General features: G+C 33.1%; 1 protein-coding gene across 2 annotated transcripts in view; it reads left to right on the forward strand.

Annotated features, from left to right (window-relative positions):
* LOC134704967 (uncharacterized) overlaps nucleotides 1-3,408 on the forward strand; it is a 42,949-nt gene extending 39,541 nt beyond the window's left edge. For both annotated transcript variants that reach the window (XM_063563746.1, XM_063563745.1), the window contains exons 9-10: nucleotides 2,542-2,799; nucleotides 3,071-3,408. In XM_063563746.1, the coding sequence (XP_063419816.1) occupies nucleotides 2,542-2,799; nucleotides 3,071-3,129 (317 nt within the window). In that variant the 3' untranslated portion in view covers nucleotides 3,130-3,408. The remainder of the gene's footprint in view (nucleotides 1-2,541; nucleotides 2,800-3,070) is intronic.
* Nucleotides 3,409-18,738: the final 15,330 nt, after the last annotated feature.

Here is an 18,738-nt window from a genome sequence, read left to right on the forward strand (position 1 = left end):
CATTCTATCACTAGGGATGTATTTTCACAGTAGAGATTTATGACAGATTCAATCTCTGTTGAACAGATACAAGTTATACCAGGACTGGAAAAATCTCTACCAGTCGACGAGCGAAACATGTCTTTGATGACTAGTGTACCATTTAATAATCCAAACAAGCGCTCTGAGTCTCGCAGTTAAAAGAAAGCCAATAGTGATATACTATCCTGTTCTGAAATTTGTAAAGCTCAATCAAGTTTTGTTGCGAATTATGTACAGTGAATTTGTTAAATATCCACATTGATAATGCTTGATTACCTGACCTATTAACGTCTTTAACATGCTTATGAATTTATTAAACTTATTTTACCTTCAGTTATTATCTACTTTTTCTGTTAATTATACGTTTATGTAAGTCTGCTTCTTGTAATAAGACAATTTCGACATTACGAACGTTCAATAACGTAAACAACGTTGATATGATGCTTATATATTGCATATACCTTATACAGATACATTGTATTATCAAAATTGAGAAAGGGAATGGTGAATGTGTCAAAGGGACAACAACCCGACCACAGAGCAGACAACAGCCGAAGGCCACCAAGGGGTCATCAATGTAGCGAGAATTCCCGCACCCATAGGCGTCTTTCAGCTGACCCCTGAAAAATATGTATACTAGTACAGTGATAATGGACGTCATACTAAACTCCGAATTATACACAAGAAACTAAGATTAAAAATCATACAAGACTAACAAAGGCAAGAGGCTCCTGACTTGGGACAGGCCCAAACTTGCGTCGGGTTTAAACATGTTTATGAAACTCAACCCTCCCCCTATACCTCTAGCCAATGTAGAAAAGTAAACGCATTACAATACGCACATTAAAATTCAGTTCAAGAGAAGTCCGACTCCGATGTCAAAGATGTAACAAAAGAAAATAAATAAAATGACAATAATACATAAATAACAACAGACTAATAGAAGTTAACTGGCATGCCAGCTCCAGACCTCAATTAAACTGATTGAAAGATTATGTCTTCATCATATGAATATCAGGCACAATCTCTCCTGTTAGGGGTTTAGTATCATACTATCATAAAATATATGAGAAGAACATAACCCGTGTCATGATAACAACCTTTTTTTTTTTAAATAAATGTGTTTAGTTCCGATGCAAAGACCCTATAAGTGAATCAATTTTAAAACCAACATATGCAATCTTTTATGACCTGACAACAGTATCGTAACGATATCCCTTCTTAATAAGTCTGTTGAAAGGTTTTGTGAGCTTTTGAGGTGAATACTGACTTGTTGTGCTTTGTAAAGAATTTAACCATAAAAATTGGATGTGAAATACCTGAACGTTATATTTACGTATTGTTTCCTTATACCGGTGATAAAATTTAGTAAAAAATGTATAGACCAGTTTGTGATATCGAAAACCCTTGTGGAATAATTTTGCAGTAATACATACATTACCCTCGCTATCATCTAATACGATGTTGCATACACGAGCGAATCTAACAAGATGAGATATATAAACACCATAAGATGGTGACAAGGTAACACCATAATTGGATAATTAACAATAGGTATTAGCTTTATTTAAAGTAAGTTCAACAGGATAAATGTCTTCAGTATACATATTGAAGTCGTCATTATTGAGAGCCAAAATATCATCCAAATATCTAAACGTATTGTGCCATCGTTGTATGGAAAAAAATGAAGTCATAAATGAACAAAATGTCTTATCTAATAAGAAACTTCCATTTAACGTTGACAAATAACGTTGTTTCTATCAAATCTGGTATTCCATACAGGCTATATATATACTGAATGGAAAATTGTCCTCTGCTTTCTTAACATATTTTTCATTTCTGGATTTAACCCAAAATTAACAGTTAGGACAATATTTAAGAATATCTGATTCTCGACCTTTGACCTCAATTATGCAAAAATCCTACCACGCCCCATGCTTACGACATCATTAATCAAAAAGTTTACCATTTTCTCTTTTCAGTGATATATTATTCAGCCGTGTGTTCGGGGGATGCATTCAATTATTTGTTTTCTTATTCTACCGCTGTTCTATTAATCATTGAACGCAAATACTAACCATATATAGTTAGACTGTTATAGTTGTATTCATATATATACAAACAGTACACACAAATAACAACCTGATACCTGCTCTTTGATCAGGTTGTTGTCTCTTTGACATATTACCAATTCCATTCTCAATTTTATATATTATAATACCTGAATATACTAAAATATTTTGAAATTACAACAATTAAATGACTAGAATTGTACATATTTTCAAACTGATTTTTATCCTTGGTTCTAATGTTGATGCAGAACACAACTTACTTGTTACCTGAGGGTTGAGCGTTCACAATTTTGTTAAACTCTATAACATAAGTCAATATTGTTCAGTGGTAGTCGTTTGATGCTATCTGTAAGATATATTAAGAATTTATTGTTTTTGCCCTGAATTTCAGCTACTTTTTTTGTTTTTTTTTGTTTTAAGGTTTTTCGCATTTGTTTGATCTTTGTAGGTAGTGAGTGTGCAAAAACGTTCAACGATCAATTTAAATACCAAGGCAATGCAAGTTGCTCTAGTACCATTCAACGTTATGTTGATATCACATGCAAGGACGGATATGGTGGGTCCATGTGTAATGTCATAACAGCACTTCTATGCAAATTAAAAAATGGACAGTCTAACTTAAAGGAATGCAACTCGTCAAAGTTAGAAGAATGTACAATGAAATCAACGCTATCAGGAAAATATTACCATTGCGAACCGTTCACGGGTAAGAATTCTTTAAGCGTACATTTGGTTTAAAATTTTCAGTTTATTATGGGAAAGTATATTGCGTTGCGTTAACTAGCCATCAAAATTGTTATTAAAGGAGAAATTCCAAACTTCTGAAAATGATGTTAGCTTCATAAATGATGAAGAAAAAGGATGAAGTGAAGTTTTGAGACGGAAGCACAAGTTGAATTATATATTAAAATATTGACCAAAAGGACAAAAAGACAAAAAAATCAAATTTCTATTTTCTTTTCATTTCCATATGACAGATTCCAATATTGGAAAAGCAAAAGACCAGAAAGTTTGTTACCTGGATGCTGCCCCCTAACAGAAAGGTAAACAAATGAACAATTATTCCAAGCAGTCTCATATTGTTTTTGCCATTGGTTGCACCGTTATATAATACATACATCTATTCACTTTAAATTTGCATATTGAAATTACAGATATTGATATTTTGAATACCGGGTAATTAACTGGGTTACAATCAATAAATGACATGAGATATTTGAGGCATTCACATTTCTGACGAAGGGAATAATTCATGCATATTTGATATACCAACATTAAGTTAAGCCTAATCACAATCTTAAATTTATAAATTCAAAGCACTTGAAACTGTTCAGAAACAACCAAAACAAACACACAAGCAATTCGAAATCCCAGAACTTGTTTGGAAAACAAAATTTCAAATAAATCATCCTCTAGGTCTCAATGACAAAATATCAGGACAGGGGAACATAACACAAACTTCTATTGATGTAATTAATATTGTCAATATACGACTTAGAAATAATAGGTCTCATGGTAAACGCAAAAATCGTAAACATCGAACCAATAATACACTTATTGTTGTCAATGATAAACAAATACGGTAAATACTTTTATGCAAACTTGGTTGAATACCAACAAGTAAACTATACGCCATTTCTTCATTTTATTTTTAGCCGGATTTGTGAAAGATAATTCGGTTGAAGTTGTTGAGATTTAAGGCGGGTGGACCGGAGGGCGCTTAGATGGGAGGTTTGACCCGGGCGTCTTCCAAGCCATGTCCTTTCATTTACATGGAAATGCTTTTCCTATATTTTTTTTAATTAAGATAGGTTTCCTGTGACTAGATTTCAAGACTTAAGCTTTTCCTCTTCTTGAACTTTGGATCATTCAGAAATTAAAAAAAAAAACATTTTTATCGTTGAGCGATCGTTACTTGAGCAGAAATTGTCAGGAGTTGTCAAAAAATATTTTTGTCCAGCCATATGCGTTTTGAAGGCAGATGTAACAGTTGTTTACGAGTATTTTGTTAGCCTGTTATGAAAATACACCCGTATTTTTACAGCCGTTTGTCATCACAAACTGTGTCCTTCTATCGAAATATCAGAAAATCGTCAACAGCCTTTACTTGGATTAGTATATATGAATAGAGGTATTGGTTTTATTAACTTATCTTGCATATTGAACGAATCTACCACCTATATCCAAATATCTCCATATTTTGATAATACAGAACCATATTTTTTTTTGGATGATACATCTAGTTTAAGATATGTTTCTTATGGCTATGTCATTACATCGTTGAAGACATTTTTAAAGAACGGACATAAATACCGTCCTCCATCTATATAGATTGAAAACAACATCATCATGTCATTAAATACGCTTTGTCTGTCTGCTGTTAAAATTGGTGTAATTGTGAAAATTTTGATTTAAATCTCTAGATTATGAATACTGTAGATATTCATCAAATTGATAATGGAAATTGGGAATATTTTAAGGAAACAACAAGCGACCAAATAGCAGACGACAGCCGAAGTCCACCAATTGGTCTTCAAAGCAGCGAGAAAATCCTGCATCCGGAGGTGTTCCTCAGCTGGTCACTAATTAATATTGTGTACCAGTTCAGTGAAAATAGTCGTCACACTATACTCCATGACATATACTAAGTAAATACACTTTAATATATAAATTAACCCTCCCCATATACCTCTATCCAATGTATAATAAAAAAAAAATACATAATAATATGCACAGTAAAACACAGTTTAAAAGAAGTCTTAGTCCGATTTCATAATAGGTAACAAAATAAACGGTCTTAGTCCGATTTCACACCTCAATTAAACTGATTGAAAGACAATGTAGTCATCAATATGAAGATCAAGTACAATTACTTCCGTTAAGTGTTTAGCATCATACCGTCATAAAATATATCAGAAGAATATAACCTATATTATTAGGTGAATGCCGACATTTTTGTACTTTGGAAAGAATATCACCATAAAACATTGGATGTGAAATACCTGAAAGTATATGATGTCTGCATGATGAATTAATTACAATACTCATAGAAGAAGACCCTATATCAATACTGCACGAATAACAATGAGATAAAGAACAACGATCAAGAGTTGTTGACATATGTTCTAAACTATGTTAAAGTCCTTCCTTTAATCATAAAGTGATTAAAAATTAATCTACATGTAACTGCCTTTTGGTCAAAGAATTTTTTTTTTTTGGGGGGGGGGGGGGGGGGGGATAGTTGGAACACATGTACACATGAAAAAAAGGAGATGTAAGGTATTGTACTAGACTTTTGAGAAAGTTATATATACTTGATAACAATATTAACACAACACATCTAGATATTCAGGGTCTGATCCATACATTTAAAAAAAAAGGGGGGGGGGTGTTCCAACTATATATCCCCATAATATAATGCCATCCACCATTACTATAGTTGTTTGTTGGGAAGACAAGACACTAGGCACTTTTTGTTACTCAAGGACACACATTAACTTTAAATTTAAAAGAAATTCCAAAGATTTTTTTAAATTACATACAATGTACAGGAAAACTTATTCTTTAAATCAACATTGTTTTAATGCAATATTATTTGAGCATGTTGACCCCTTTTCTAGATTTTTTTCTGAAGAGATGTTTATGGTAAATCATGTTAATGGTACAACCATATTTTAAATTAAATAAATGGATGACTACATGAAGAAATTAAAAAAAAAATCAGCGTTAAGAAACTCACTGTCTTTTCATCATATAAAATAATGTGAAACTGTTGTCAAGAGAGTCTGTCCATTTTATTTTGTATATTACCATACCTTTTTCATTAAATTGCTATATATTAAATTATTTTAATATTTCATATTTTTAATTAAATAAGATTACCATGTGGTCTTTGCTGGAAAGAAATCACTCCATTTGTACTCATATATTATGTATATACTAGTATATGCCAATATTTAAAGTATTTTAAGCAGAGATTTACAATATGCATGTACATCTGCCATGATCTGGCATGCAAAATGTTAACAACAAGTAAAGAATTGACTTTATATGTGCAATATCTATAATGATTTATATCATGTATATATACAACACATGAGATTTACAACTATTACATAAATTGGATGAGTCGAGCATGATACAAAAATGACTTTCTCATGTACTTAGCTTTCATGCGTCAATCATGCGTTTACAATATATGTGATACACGCATGTATTTATTACATGTGAAAACCACATGTAAAAATCATGCGTTTAACGCATGTATTTATTACATGCGAAAACCGCATGTAAAGATCATGCGTTTAACGCATACTTCCGATACCGCATGATTTTCGCACGATTCACACATGATTTACGCATGTAATAGCCTTTTATGCGTAAATCATGCGTTTGAGAAATCATGCGATACACGCATGTTTAAAACGTGCGAAAACCGTATGTGAAGATCATGCGATTTACGCATACTTCATATTTCGCATGATTCACACATGATCCACGCATGACTTTTGCATGTAATGGCCACCATGCGTATATCATGCGTGGCACTTTTGCCTGTGTAGCTTAACCCCATTTTCTATTACAAAGTTGTTGACCACTGAATTTACTCTTTTTTCTTCTGTTCGATTATTGCACCCGCATTTAAGAGTGCAAAATGCCAGTATCTGCGCTTTAGCATTGAAGACCATATTAAAATAAAAAAAAATAATAAAGCGTGGAAACGAAGGATAGAACCTTTTACATTATCAAGTAAACCCTTCCCTGTCAATTCTAAATCTGTCAAATCATAAGCTCCACAGTGAATAAAAATAAAATGTAAGGTAAAAAAAAATCTTTTTGCATCCAGTAGGGAGTCCAAATCTTTCATCTGTAAATCAGATTGCACAATACAGTATGCTGTAACACCTTTTGACCCCAGTCCAAGGTAATGTTCTTACCATATTTCTTCACCTCTAACAAGGCAACTTCCAACTATCAATAAAAATTTTGGGACCTGTAAAAACCTGTAGCTTGTTAGCCTTTTGAAACTGGAAAAAAATTGCAACCTAATATAGCGAGAATAAGCATGCGATTTCCATCTGCCTAATCTCATAATTACCTCACCTGAGACCCCCTGTCTGGCTAGTTCCGTGGCTCCCCCTCTTTTCGTAAACTATGTGACCTAAAATGACCTTTACCAACTATATGAAGAAAATGTAAAGCTTTGATTGAATTAAGCCAGATTATTGAAACGTAAAAAAAAATATAATTTCTATTATATTCATGAACGATGTCCTCGAATATCTTTTTTTGAAAACAAATGAAATTGATAATAGGGTTCATGATTTACCCATTTCTAAAATTAAACTAGAGGCTCTTGAGAGCCTATGTCGCTACTCTTGGTCTATGTGCACATTAAACAAATTGCACAAATGAATTCATGACAAAATTGTGTTTTGGTGATGGTGATGTGTTTGTAGATCCCACTTTACTGAACACACTTGCTTCTTACAATTTTCTCTATCTTTTATAAACTTGGCCCTTTCGTTATACAGGACAATATTTTGAAAACTTAAAAAAAATTACCAAATTAATGAAAATTGTTAAAAGTTTTACTATAAAGGGCAATAACCCCTTTTTGGTCATGTTGACTTATTTGAAGATCTTACTCTGCTTAACATTATTCCTGTTTTTACAGTTTATCTCTATCTGTAATAATCTTCAAGATAAAACCAAAAATGGCAAAATTTCTTGAAAATTACCAATTCAGGGGCAGCAACCCAACAACGGGTTCTCCGATTCATCTTAAAATTTCAGAACAGATAGATCTTGACCAGATTAACACTATTAACCCATGTCAGATTTGCTCTAAATGCTTTGGTTTCAGAGATATAAGCCAAAATCTACATTTTATCCCTATGTTCTATTTTAGTCATGGCGGCCATCTTGGTTGGTTGGCTAGGTCACGTGATACGTATTTTAAACTAGATACCCCAATGATAATTGTGGCCAATTTTGGTTTAATTTGAACCAGTAGTTTAAAAGGAAAAGATTTTTGTAAAAGTTAACGACAACGGACGACGACGACGACGGACGAAGACGGACACCGGACGCAAAGCGATGAGAAAAGCTCACTTGGCTCTTCGGGTCAGGTGATCTAAAAAATTAACTCCTCAAAGCGGTTTGTATTCTTACCGGCAGAAAAAAGCATATAATAATGAAGTGATGGTGTGACTCATACACAACACAGAAGTTCTTCATAACGAAATTATCATATCGTCTCCACTCAGGTCCGTACACTCCACATATAGTCAAATTGTAAACAATCATATCCCTGCCACTTCAAAGCTTAAGGCCTTTACCGAACATTTGCAAGTCCAGACTATGTTACGTTAATTAAACGAACAAACTTATAAATTCCGTATCTAGTAGGAGTTCTACTAATATGTCAGTGCTTCTAACTACCTCCCTTACTACTATCATACAACTTGTTAATAACTTTTGTAATAAAAAATATCACAATAATGGTATTAATTATTTCTGGAGTGTAAAAAAATCCTTCGAGGTTTTAGATTAAGTAAGTGCTTTTGATGGTCCTTTCAATTTTGTTTATAGTAATATGTTTTACTCTCTACATCTCACTTCAACACAATCTCATCAAGAAAAAGTATTCATATTTAATAAATGGCGTTTAGAAAATCCCATTTCAAATGTATTTGCTGTTACCAGGCGATGTTCCTTTTGCTTTATCACACGGCGTTTATATGTCCATCTCGTTCGTTATGCTCGTGTGTATGCATAACAGATAAGTTATTTAGGCACGGATTTCATTACCATAAATTACTCATAACTTTAACCTTTAAACAAACTTATTAGTGAAGGGTTACTTATCATACAAAAGTTGTGATTCGATCTTTGGATATACTTGACATTAGCACAAATATCGAATTTGTCATCAGAAAATTTAAACATAACTTAATTTGTATTATTTTCTAACGTTTTTTATGCCCCACCTACGATAGTCGAAGGATATTATGTTTTCTGGTTTGTGCGTCCGTTCGTTCGTTCGTCCGTCCGTTCGTCGTACCGTTCGTCCGTCCGTCCGTCCGTCCGTCTGTCCCGCTTCAGGTTAAAGTTTTTGGTCAAGGTAGTTTTCGATGAAGTTTAAGTACAATCGACTTCAAACTTTGTACACATGTTCCCTATGATATGATCTTTCTAATTTTAATGTCAAATTATAGTTTTTACCTCAATTTCAGGTTCCATACTGAAATAGAAAATGATAGTGCGAGTGGGGCATTCGTGTACTGAGACACATTCTTGTTTTATAATTTAATTATTTGATTTGGTTTTGGGAGGGGAGGGGATGATGTTAAGATACACATCCACGTTTATTTTCTATTTAAGGACATTACTCTATCTATGCATAACATGATACTCATTTATTAAAAGATGAACTTCTAATTATCCTACTGCCTGTCGATAGTTTTGGTTTTATATTCCACATGTCATGTTTTCTTTGGCTGTCCATGAAATTCAAACATTAAATACCTTGGATGGGTTTTAGTTGAAATAAGTCTCTGATGTATACGGGTTTTTTTTTATTGTGTTTTAGCTTTCAACTAGCTTTCAGTAACTATGAGTACTCTCAAATCGTACTTTCGTGTTGATTTAGCCTGTTAATACAATTTTTAATGCATTTTGGTAATTTACAGTTTACTCACTTAAATATCTTGTCTCACTATTTAGTATATTCCTTGCTCACTTAAATATCTTGTCTCACTATTTAGTATATTCCTTGATTAGTGTTTTGTATGACGATAAATTTCACTTCTATTCTCGAACTATGAACAACAAAATTATTTATTTGTAATATTTCCGTACTTCTTATACGGGTGCCACATGTGGGGCAGGATCTGATTACCCTTCCGGAGCACCTGAGATCACCCCTAGTTTTTGGTGGGGTTCGTGTGTTGTGTCATGTGTAATATTGTTTGTCTTTTTGTCTTTTTCATTTTAAGCCATGGCGTTGTCAGTTTGTTTTAGATTTATGAGTTTGACTGTCCTTTTGGTATCTTTCGTCCTTCTTTTACTACCAATTTTTTGTACCTATGAACGTGTTTTTTGTCTTTGGTGGTATTTTGTCCATGTTAATGGGTGTCTTTATGATATTGTTTTACATTTACCCATTTGTTTTGTTACTTTTATTTGTACATTGTGTCATAGATCAAATCTTTTCGGTTTTGGTTTAGGTAAGTCATTTCAATTGATATTTTATAGGTGTCCTGGTTTAGGTAAGTCATTTCAATTGATATTTTATAGGTGTCCTGGTTTAGGTTAGTCATTTCAATTGATATTTTATAGGTGTCCTGGTTTAGGTAAGTCATTTCAATTGATATTATATAGGTGTCCTGGTTTAGGTTAGTCATTTCAATTGATATTTTATAGGTGTCCTGGTTTAGGTAAGTCATTTCAATTGATATTTATAGGTGTCCTGGTTTAGGTAAGTCATTTCAATTGATATTTTATAGGTGTCCTGGTTTAGGTAAGTCATTTCAATTGATATTATATAGGTGTCCTGGTTTAGGTAAGTCATTTCAATTGATATTTTATAGGTGTCCTGGTTTTAGGTAAGTCATTTCAATTGATATTTTATAGGTGTCCTGGTTTAGGTAAGTCATTTCAATTGATATTATATAGGTGTCCTGGTTTAGGTAAGTCATTTCAATTGATATTTTATAGGTGTCCTGGTTTAGGTAAGTCATTTCAATTGATATTTTGTAGGTGTCTTTCTATGTTGTCATTTCAAACTATTGTTTAAAATTGGGTGAAGGTCGGTGCTTATAACAACTTTTAAACCCGATGCATTTGTTTGCATCTGTCTTAATAAGACGTGGCACGGTACTTGTCTATCTCAAATTCATGTATTTGGTTTTCATGTTATATTTGTTATTCTCGAAGTGTTTTGTCTGATGCTTGGTCCGTTTCTGTGTGTGTTGCGTTTCGGTGTTGTGTCGTTGTTCTCCTCTTGTATTTAATGCGTTTCGCTCGGTTTTGGTTTGTTACCCCGATTTTGTTTTTTGTCCATGAATTTATGAGTTTTGAACAGCGGTATACTACTGTTGCCTTTATTTAAGTGAGACACCTGATGTTCAATTGTTGTTGTTTTTTTAATGTATTGCATAAGTGTTTCTCGTTTCTCGATTTTTTTTCTCTACATTAGACCGTTTGTTTTCCTTGTTTTTATTGGTGAACACTTGTAATGTTTGGAGCCCTTTATAGCTTGCTGTTCGGTGTGAGCCAATGTTCCGTCTTGAAGGCTGACTTTGGCCTATAATGGTTTACTTTAAATTTATAAATTGTGACTTGGGTGGAGAGTTGTCCCACTGGCTACCATACCATATCTATATAATGTGGAGACATGAACATCTATTATTTGAAATTGACGGTATTTGCATTGAGAAACATCAACTATTTGCCTTTTCAGGTAAATCATTTTTAGAACTCTATTTTATCTATTTTTTATATTTTTTTAAGTATTGACTACAATTCTTTCTACAGTTAAAGATGGGCTGCAAAAATATTGCGAGGAGATATATTCTACCAGTGGTGTTAACCAGATGTGGATTCTCAAAAATTCGAAAGATCTACTGCTTAACCTTCGATCACAATCTTTGCAATTTTGCAGCAACATAAAAACTTTTGATTTTTCTACGCTATACACTACTATTCCCCATGCTCAGTTGAAAGATCGACTTCACCATCTCATAAAACAGAGCTTTTTCTATAAAAATGGGAATCGTAGATACAAATTTCTTGTTTTGGGATACAATAATTCATATTTTGTAAAGAATCACACTGAATCTTCCAGAAAATATACTGAAGATGATATTATTAAAATGCTGGACTTTTTGATCGACAATATATTTGTTGAGTTTGGAGGATTTATATTTCAACAGACAGTCGGTATTCCAATGGGTACTAATTGTGCACCCCTGCTGGCTGATTTGTTTTTGTATTCGTATGAAGCAGAATTTATTCAGAACCTTCTAAAAGACAAAAAGAAAAAGCACCTTGCGAAATTCTTTAATTTTACTTTCCGATATATTGATGATGTTTTATCATTGAACAACCCATACTTCAGCCAATACTTACATCTCATATATCCTAGTGAACTTGAAATTAAGGATACTACTGATACTAGAAGGACTGCTTCATACCTTGATCTTTTCCTAAATATTGACGTAGATGGACGACTTCACACGAAAATCTATGATAAACGGGACGATTTCAACTTCCCAATTATCAATTTCCCATTTCTTAGCAGTAACATACCCTCTGCCCCTTCGTATGGTGTTTACATATCACAATTGATACGTTATTCACGTGCTTGTTCACACTATACGGACTTCATATACAGGAGTGTGCTCCTTACGCAGAAACTGCTCCAACAAAGTTATGAGGAGGATAGATTAAAATTGACACTTCGTAAATTTTATGGACACCATCACTAATTGGTGGATCCATATGATGTCTCTTTAACCAAACTAGCTAAGGACATTTTTACCACATGGTAGATTGTGGTTTGTCATTATGTCGTCTTATCTTTTAATTACCAAACGTGACTTATTCCCGATTGTGACTGTTTTGCTGTATGTGAATTCGTATTACTATAAGACGTGTTTCTGTACTTGTTTATCCCAAATTCATGTATTTAGTTTATATGTTTAATGTTATATTTGTAATTCTCATCTTCTCATTTTGTCAAATGTGTTGACGTCTATTTATTATATTTAGGTGTTACGGATAGAAAAAATAATCACCGCCTTTATTAATATATTTAATTTTGTACGATTAATTACGTTTGAAGTTGCATTCATAACAGACTGGACATATATATATTACAGTTAATTGCTATTAATAAGTATTACAATATGCATTTTGTTTTAATGAATTAACAGTATTTAGTTTTAATATAATCGTAAAGCAATCCTAATTCTAGCTCACTTTTAAATTATAGTTTTTCATAGTTATCAAAAGTACCAGGATTCATGTGTGACGTCATGCTGTTTCTAAATTTTATAAATTCAAATGTAGCATAACGTTTGCCTTTTCGCCATCGTATGTGACGTCATTTTTTTAATTGCGTTAACGCCTGCACTGATTCTGGTGTGTCTATGCTGTATTGAACTTGGCATCATGTATTCGGGTTTAGTTTTCTGTAATAAGTTAATAACAACTCCCTCAGGCAAAGTTGGCTTTAGATGAACTTGGCTATTATTTTAGGTATTTTTTTACATACAGCTCTTCAACGGTTTCGGTACTTATACATCTTCGGATTTCAAATGTTTGGCTTTGAGCGTTCCTGATGAAGGTAAGTCCAGAAAAGCGCTTCGGACGCAAGAAATTAATAACGTGTTGTTTTCAATATTTTACATCACTGGGTCGATACCTCTGCTGGTGGACTATCAGTCCCCGAAGGTATCATCAGCTCGGTAGTCAGTATTTCGGTACTGACATGATTTAACAAACTTTACTAAAATTGTCCGTTTATAAATTTATAAATTATTAAGAAACTAAGGTTTCAACTCCCTCAGGCAAAGTTGGCTTTAGATGAATTTGGCTATTATTTTATGTATTTTTTGACATACAGCTCTTCAACGGTTTCGGTACTTATACATCTTCGGATTTCAAATGTTTGGCTTTGAGCGTTCCTGATGAAGGTAAATCCAGAAAAGCGCTTCGGACGCAAGAAATTAATAACGTGTTGTTTTCAATATTTTACATCACTGGGTCGATACCTCTGCTGGTGGACTATCAGTCCCCGAGGGTATCATCAGCTCGGTAGTCAGTATTTCGGTACTGACATGATTTAACAAACTTTACTAAAATTGTCCGTTTATAAATTTATAAATAATTAAGAAACTAAGGTTTCAACTCCCTCAGGCAAAGTTGGCTTTAGATGAATTTGGCTATTATTTTATGTATTTTTTGACATACAGCTCTTCAACGGTTTCGGTACTTATACATCTTCGGATTTCAAATGTTTGGCTTTGAGCGTTCCTGATGAAGGTAAATCCAGAAAAGCGCTTCGGACGCAAGAAATTAATAACGTGTTGTTTTCAATATTTTACATCACTGGGTCGATACCTCTGCTGGTGGACTATCAGTCCCCGAGGGTATCATCAGCTCGGTAGTCAGTATTTCGGTACTGACATGATTTAACAAACTTTACTAAAATTGTCCGTTTATAAATTTATAAATAATTAAGAAACTAAGGTTTCAACTCCCTCAGGCAAAGTTGGCTTTAGATGAATTTGGCTATTATTTAAGGTATTTTTTGACATACAGCTCTTCAAAGGTTTCGGTACTTATACATCTTCTGATTTCAAATGTTTGGCTTTGAGCGTTCCTGATGAAGGTAAATCCAGAAAAGCGCTTCGGACGCAAGAAATTAATAACGTGTTGTTTTCAATATTTTAATACTTTAGTTTCATTATGAATATATCTTTCACATTCATTTGTTAAAATTTACTGTTTGCAATAACATGAATCGTTCTATATAATAGTGTTCTTATCCCGGGCATATTACAATGCCGTATTTAGCAAAACCTTTTCAACTTTTGATATTCAGTGCTGTACAACTTTGTACTTTTTTCACTTTCGGTCTTGTATATCTGGGCGTTATGTATTCGGGTTTAGTTTTCTGGAATCAGTTTTCTGTAATTAGTTTTTACTTCAGTTTCATTATGTATATCTCTTTCATATTCATTTGTTAAAATTTACTGTTTGCAATAGTGTGAATTGTTTTATATAATATGAATGTTCTTATCCTGGGCATACAAACAATGCCGTATTTGGCAAAACCTTTTCAACTTTTGATCTTCAGTGCTGTACAATTTTGTAATTTTTTTTCGTCACTGGTGAGTCTCGTGTGGACTAGACGCGTTTTTATCGTATTGAATTTTAAACCTGATGCTTTTTGTTATCTATTAATCATGCTTTTCTTTGTCTAATATGTTCTGCTTTTTATTTGTATTGTAGTCCTGTAATATTTTGTTTTCATTTCAATGTTATATTTAACTGTGCCATTAAAGTGCGAGGTTTGGCATGCCTTAAAACCAGGTTCAACCCACCACTTTTATTCCCCTTTAAAAGTGTCCTGTACCAAGTCAGGAAGATGGTCATTGTTATAATATTGTTCGTTTCTGTGTGTGTGTTGCATTTTAACGTTGAGTCGTTTCTGTTTTCTCTTATTTTTGAGATAAGACGTGGCACGCTACTTGTCTATCCCATATTTATGTATTTGGTTTTGACGTTATATTTGTTATTCTCGTGGTGTATTGTCTGTTGCTTGGTCCGTTTCTGTGTGCTGTTGCGTTTCGGTGTTGTGTCGTTGTTCTCTTATATTTAATGCGTTTCCCTCGGTTTTGGTTAGTTGCCCCGATTTTGTTTTTTGTCCATGGATTTATGAGTTTTGAACAGCGGTATACTACTGTTGCCTTTATTTTACAGGTACAAATGCTTCATCCTAGAATTTCAGATGAACAACTGCAAGGATAAAAAGCTTTCTCTTCTTGTTTGAACTATGTGAAGTTGGTGGATGGCATCGTCCCTGAATGTGTTTACTGCAGACGAGATACAAAGAATGTTCCAAGAGTGAGAACAACACGAACAGATTAACACTTATAGTGGTACATTACTTTGTTTGATATTTGGCATATTTTTTTTCCATTCTTATAGCATTATGCAGATTGAGTTGGAAATTAAATTTGGTAATATTTGATACATCGTCTTGGTTCTTTTTGTTGTTGTTGTTCTTTGATGTTATATAGTGTGTCCTTAATGAATGTACAATGCTATCGAAAAGGAATATTTTCATTTCGAATAGATTTTACACATTTTTTACAGCAAATGACCTTGAGAGCATTCCGATGTGTTGGTGCTACAGACATTTCTTCCCACATGACATGCTTTTATGGCAAATCATCGGATGTTTTTCGTATAATTACGCGGATATTATCAAATCTGAACTAACATTCATTATCGCTTATTACATATCAATTCCATCAATGAATTTTGTTTTAGATACATGATATGAAAACAATTTGTCGTGAGAAATATATATATCAATACTATATCGAAAATTTGTTTTAGGTCCTCAATGCTCTTCAACTTCGTAGCATAATTACCTGACGATATCGGGATATCGGTATTTAGTCGGATCTTAACATGTACTTGGATCTGTTACAAACCGGTATTTTTAAAAATAAACAAACAAATGTCGAAATTTTCAGGACTTAATTAAATTAAGATGAAACAAGCAAACGAATTTTGTTGCGTCTAGCACTTTGAAAAGAAAATACTTTTTTACGGTGTTGACATGAAGATTAATTATATGGTCATTATGATAAATTTCCTGTTTACAAAATTATGAATTTTTCGAAAACTAAGGACTTTCTTATCCTGGGAATAGATTACCGCAGCCGTATTTGCACAACTTTTTTGGAATTTTAGGTCCTCAATGCTTTTCAACTTTGTACTTGTTTGGCTATGTTACTATTTTGACCTGAGCGTCACCGCATAGTCGTTTGGAGACGAACATGCAACTGGCGTATTTAATCATAATCCTTGAAAACTATTAACTCATGCGGAAAAACATGTCAAGAACTTTTTTCGACAAACACGGGAAAATATGAATGCTTACTCAAATCCAATCTTTTAGAAACACGAATAATTACAGATGAGTGTTCTATCATAGGAATAGTAGAATAGAATGATATACACATGGATGAAATTATATACAACTGTTATACAAATATTATTATATATGTGAACAAACCAGGATATAATGATAACAATTCATTATATCATTTCGATATAATAGTTATTGCGGTAAGGTTGAATTCCCTGACATTTATTCATCACCCACGCACAAAAATATAATCATTTAGGAATTTTGGTCCTCAATGCTCTTCAACTTCGTAATTTATTTGGCCTTTTTAACTTTTTGAATTCGATCGTCACAGATGAGTCTTCTGAAGACGAAACTCGCATCGGCCTAATTTCAAAATTCAATTATCCTGGTATCTGAGATTTTTTTACTTATCTAAATTTCAGGTATAGAGATGGTATTTTTTCTGTACTAAGTACTTGTACCCTCAACAAGAACTTGCGGTCATTCGATTTTCAGCACTTCAGTACTTGGATTTTCAATGTTTCACTGTGAAATTAGATTTGATTGTGTCCATTTGTTATTGAGATTTTATAAGATGAGACACATCTGCGAGACTAATTACTGGGATTTCAGGAAAATCTGATAGATGTATATCTTCTTCCAATGTTCTAATTTAAAAAATATATAACAAAGCTGTTTAAGTTTTTCCGTCATTTAATAAATTAATATATTTAATTAGTTGATACGTTGCTCAAAGCCTATATGCTGTCTATTTATTGTTATAGCAGAATTACATTATTAGGCTAGAATTTCTCTATCATCTACTTTTAGTTTCATCTCAGGGAGCTTTTTGTAAAAGTTCCCGAAATGACAAATGTGCAAGAATTCAAACGAAAGGTAACTGTCTAATGAATGTACAAAACCATAAACGTTAACCAAAAATAGCAGTCACTGTGCCACTGTGTCCCGTATCTATGATATGCCAATAAAGACTAAGCCGGGCAAAATAATTTTGAAAAACACGGACTGTAGGTAAATCGTCATGAAAATGTATATCTTACAAAAAGTTTACAGTATAGTTTGGTGGGGTTTGTGTTGCTTATTCTTTAGTTTTATATGTTGTGTCATGTCTACTATTGTTTGTCTGTTTGTCTTTTTCATTTTTAGACATGGCGCTGTCAGTTTAATTTAGATTTATGAGTTTGACTGTCCCTCTGGTATCTTTCGTCCCTCTTTTATAAGCTGCATGTGATCAAAGACTAAATTTCTACTCCCCTGCATTAGAAATCACTTACAACTCATAGGTTGTAGTGTAAATAGACATATGTAACCAATTGGCACTAATCATTATTTTCAATTTCAAACATGTTTTATGATTTCAATATTGGCGATTTCAAGTCTTAACACCTTGATACAACATGTGCTTCCTCCTCATGATAATTCATATACAATACGACTGGTCCCGTTATTGTTTGCTGATGACCCAAACATTATCAATAACTCTTCTCTGAAAAAAATGTGTTATCCAAAAAAAAACTAATAAGTTCCATCGAGGATTATGCTAATCAATAAGCTTAAAGCAAAAATGGAGACGTTTACATGTATACGCGTTCAGAACTCGTTTAGGTTTATAGGCTGTGAGATCTTTGATACAAATTAGAATGAAACAAACTGAATGGCTCTTTGAATATACATGCATCATCGAAAAGGGTCAAATACTTCACATCTGTTCTACCTCAATGACAAATATAGTGTTGTTCCTGCAGATAATAAAATTAACGGTACCAATTTTTCTGCACTAAATTTATGAAGGGATGATTCATTCTTCACCATTTTGAACTCTTGGTTTAATAGCTTCCTTGTGAGCAGCAACCCTCTATCAAGGAAAGCATGATAGGAAATACAAGTTTGGGAATATCGTATTAATTGGGAGATGTATATTTCGTATGCAGGCGCTGCTGAAGTGTTGCTACTTAGTAATGGAAGGTC

This window comes from Mytilus trossulus, chromosome 2 (genome assembly GCF_036588685.1).
Source record: "Mytilus trossulus isolate FHL-02 chromosome 2, PNRI_Mtr1.1.1.hap1, whole genome shotgun sequence".
NCBI lineage: Eukaryota > Metazoa > Mollusca > Bivalvia > Mytilida > Mytilidae > Mytilus > Mytilus trossulus.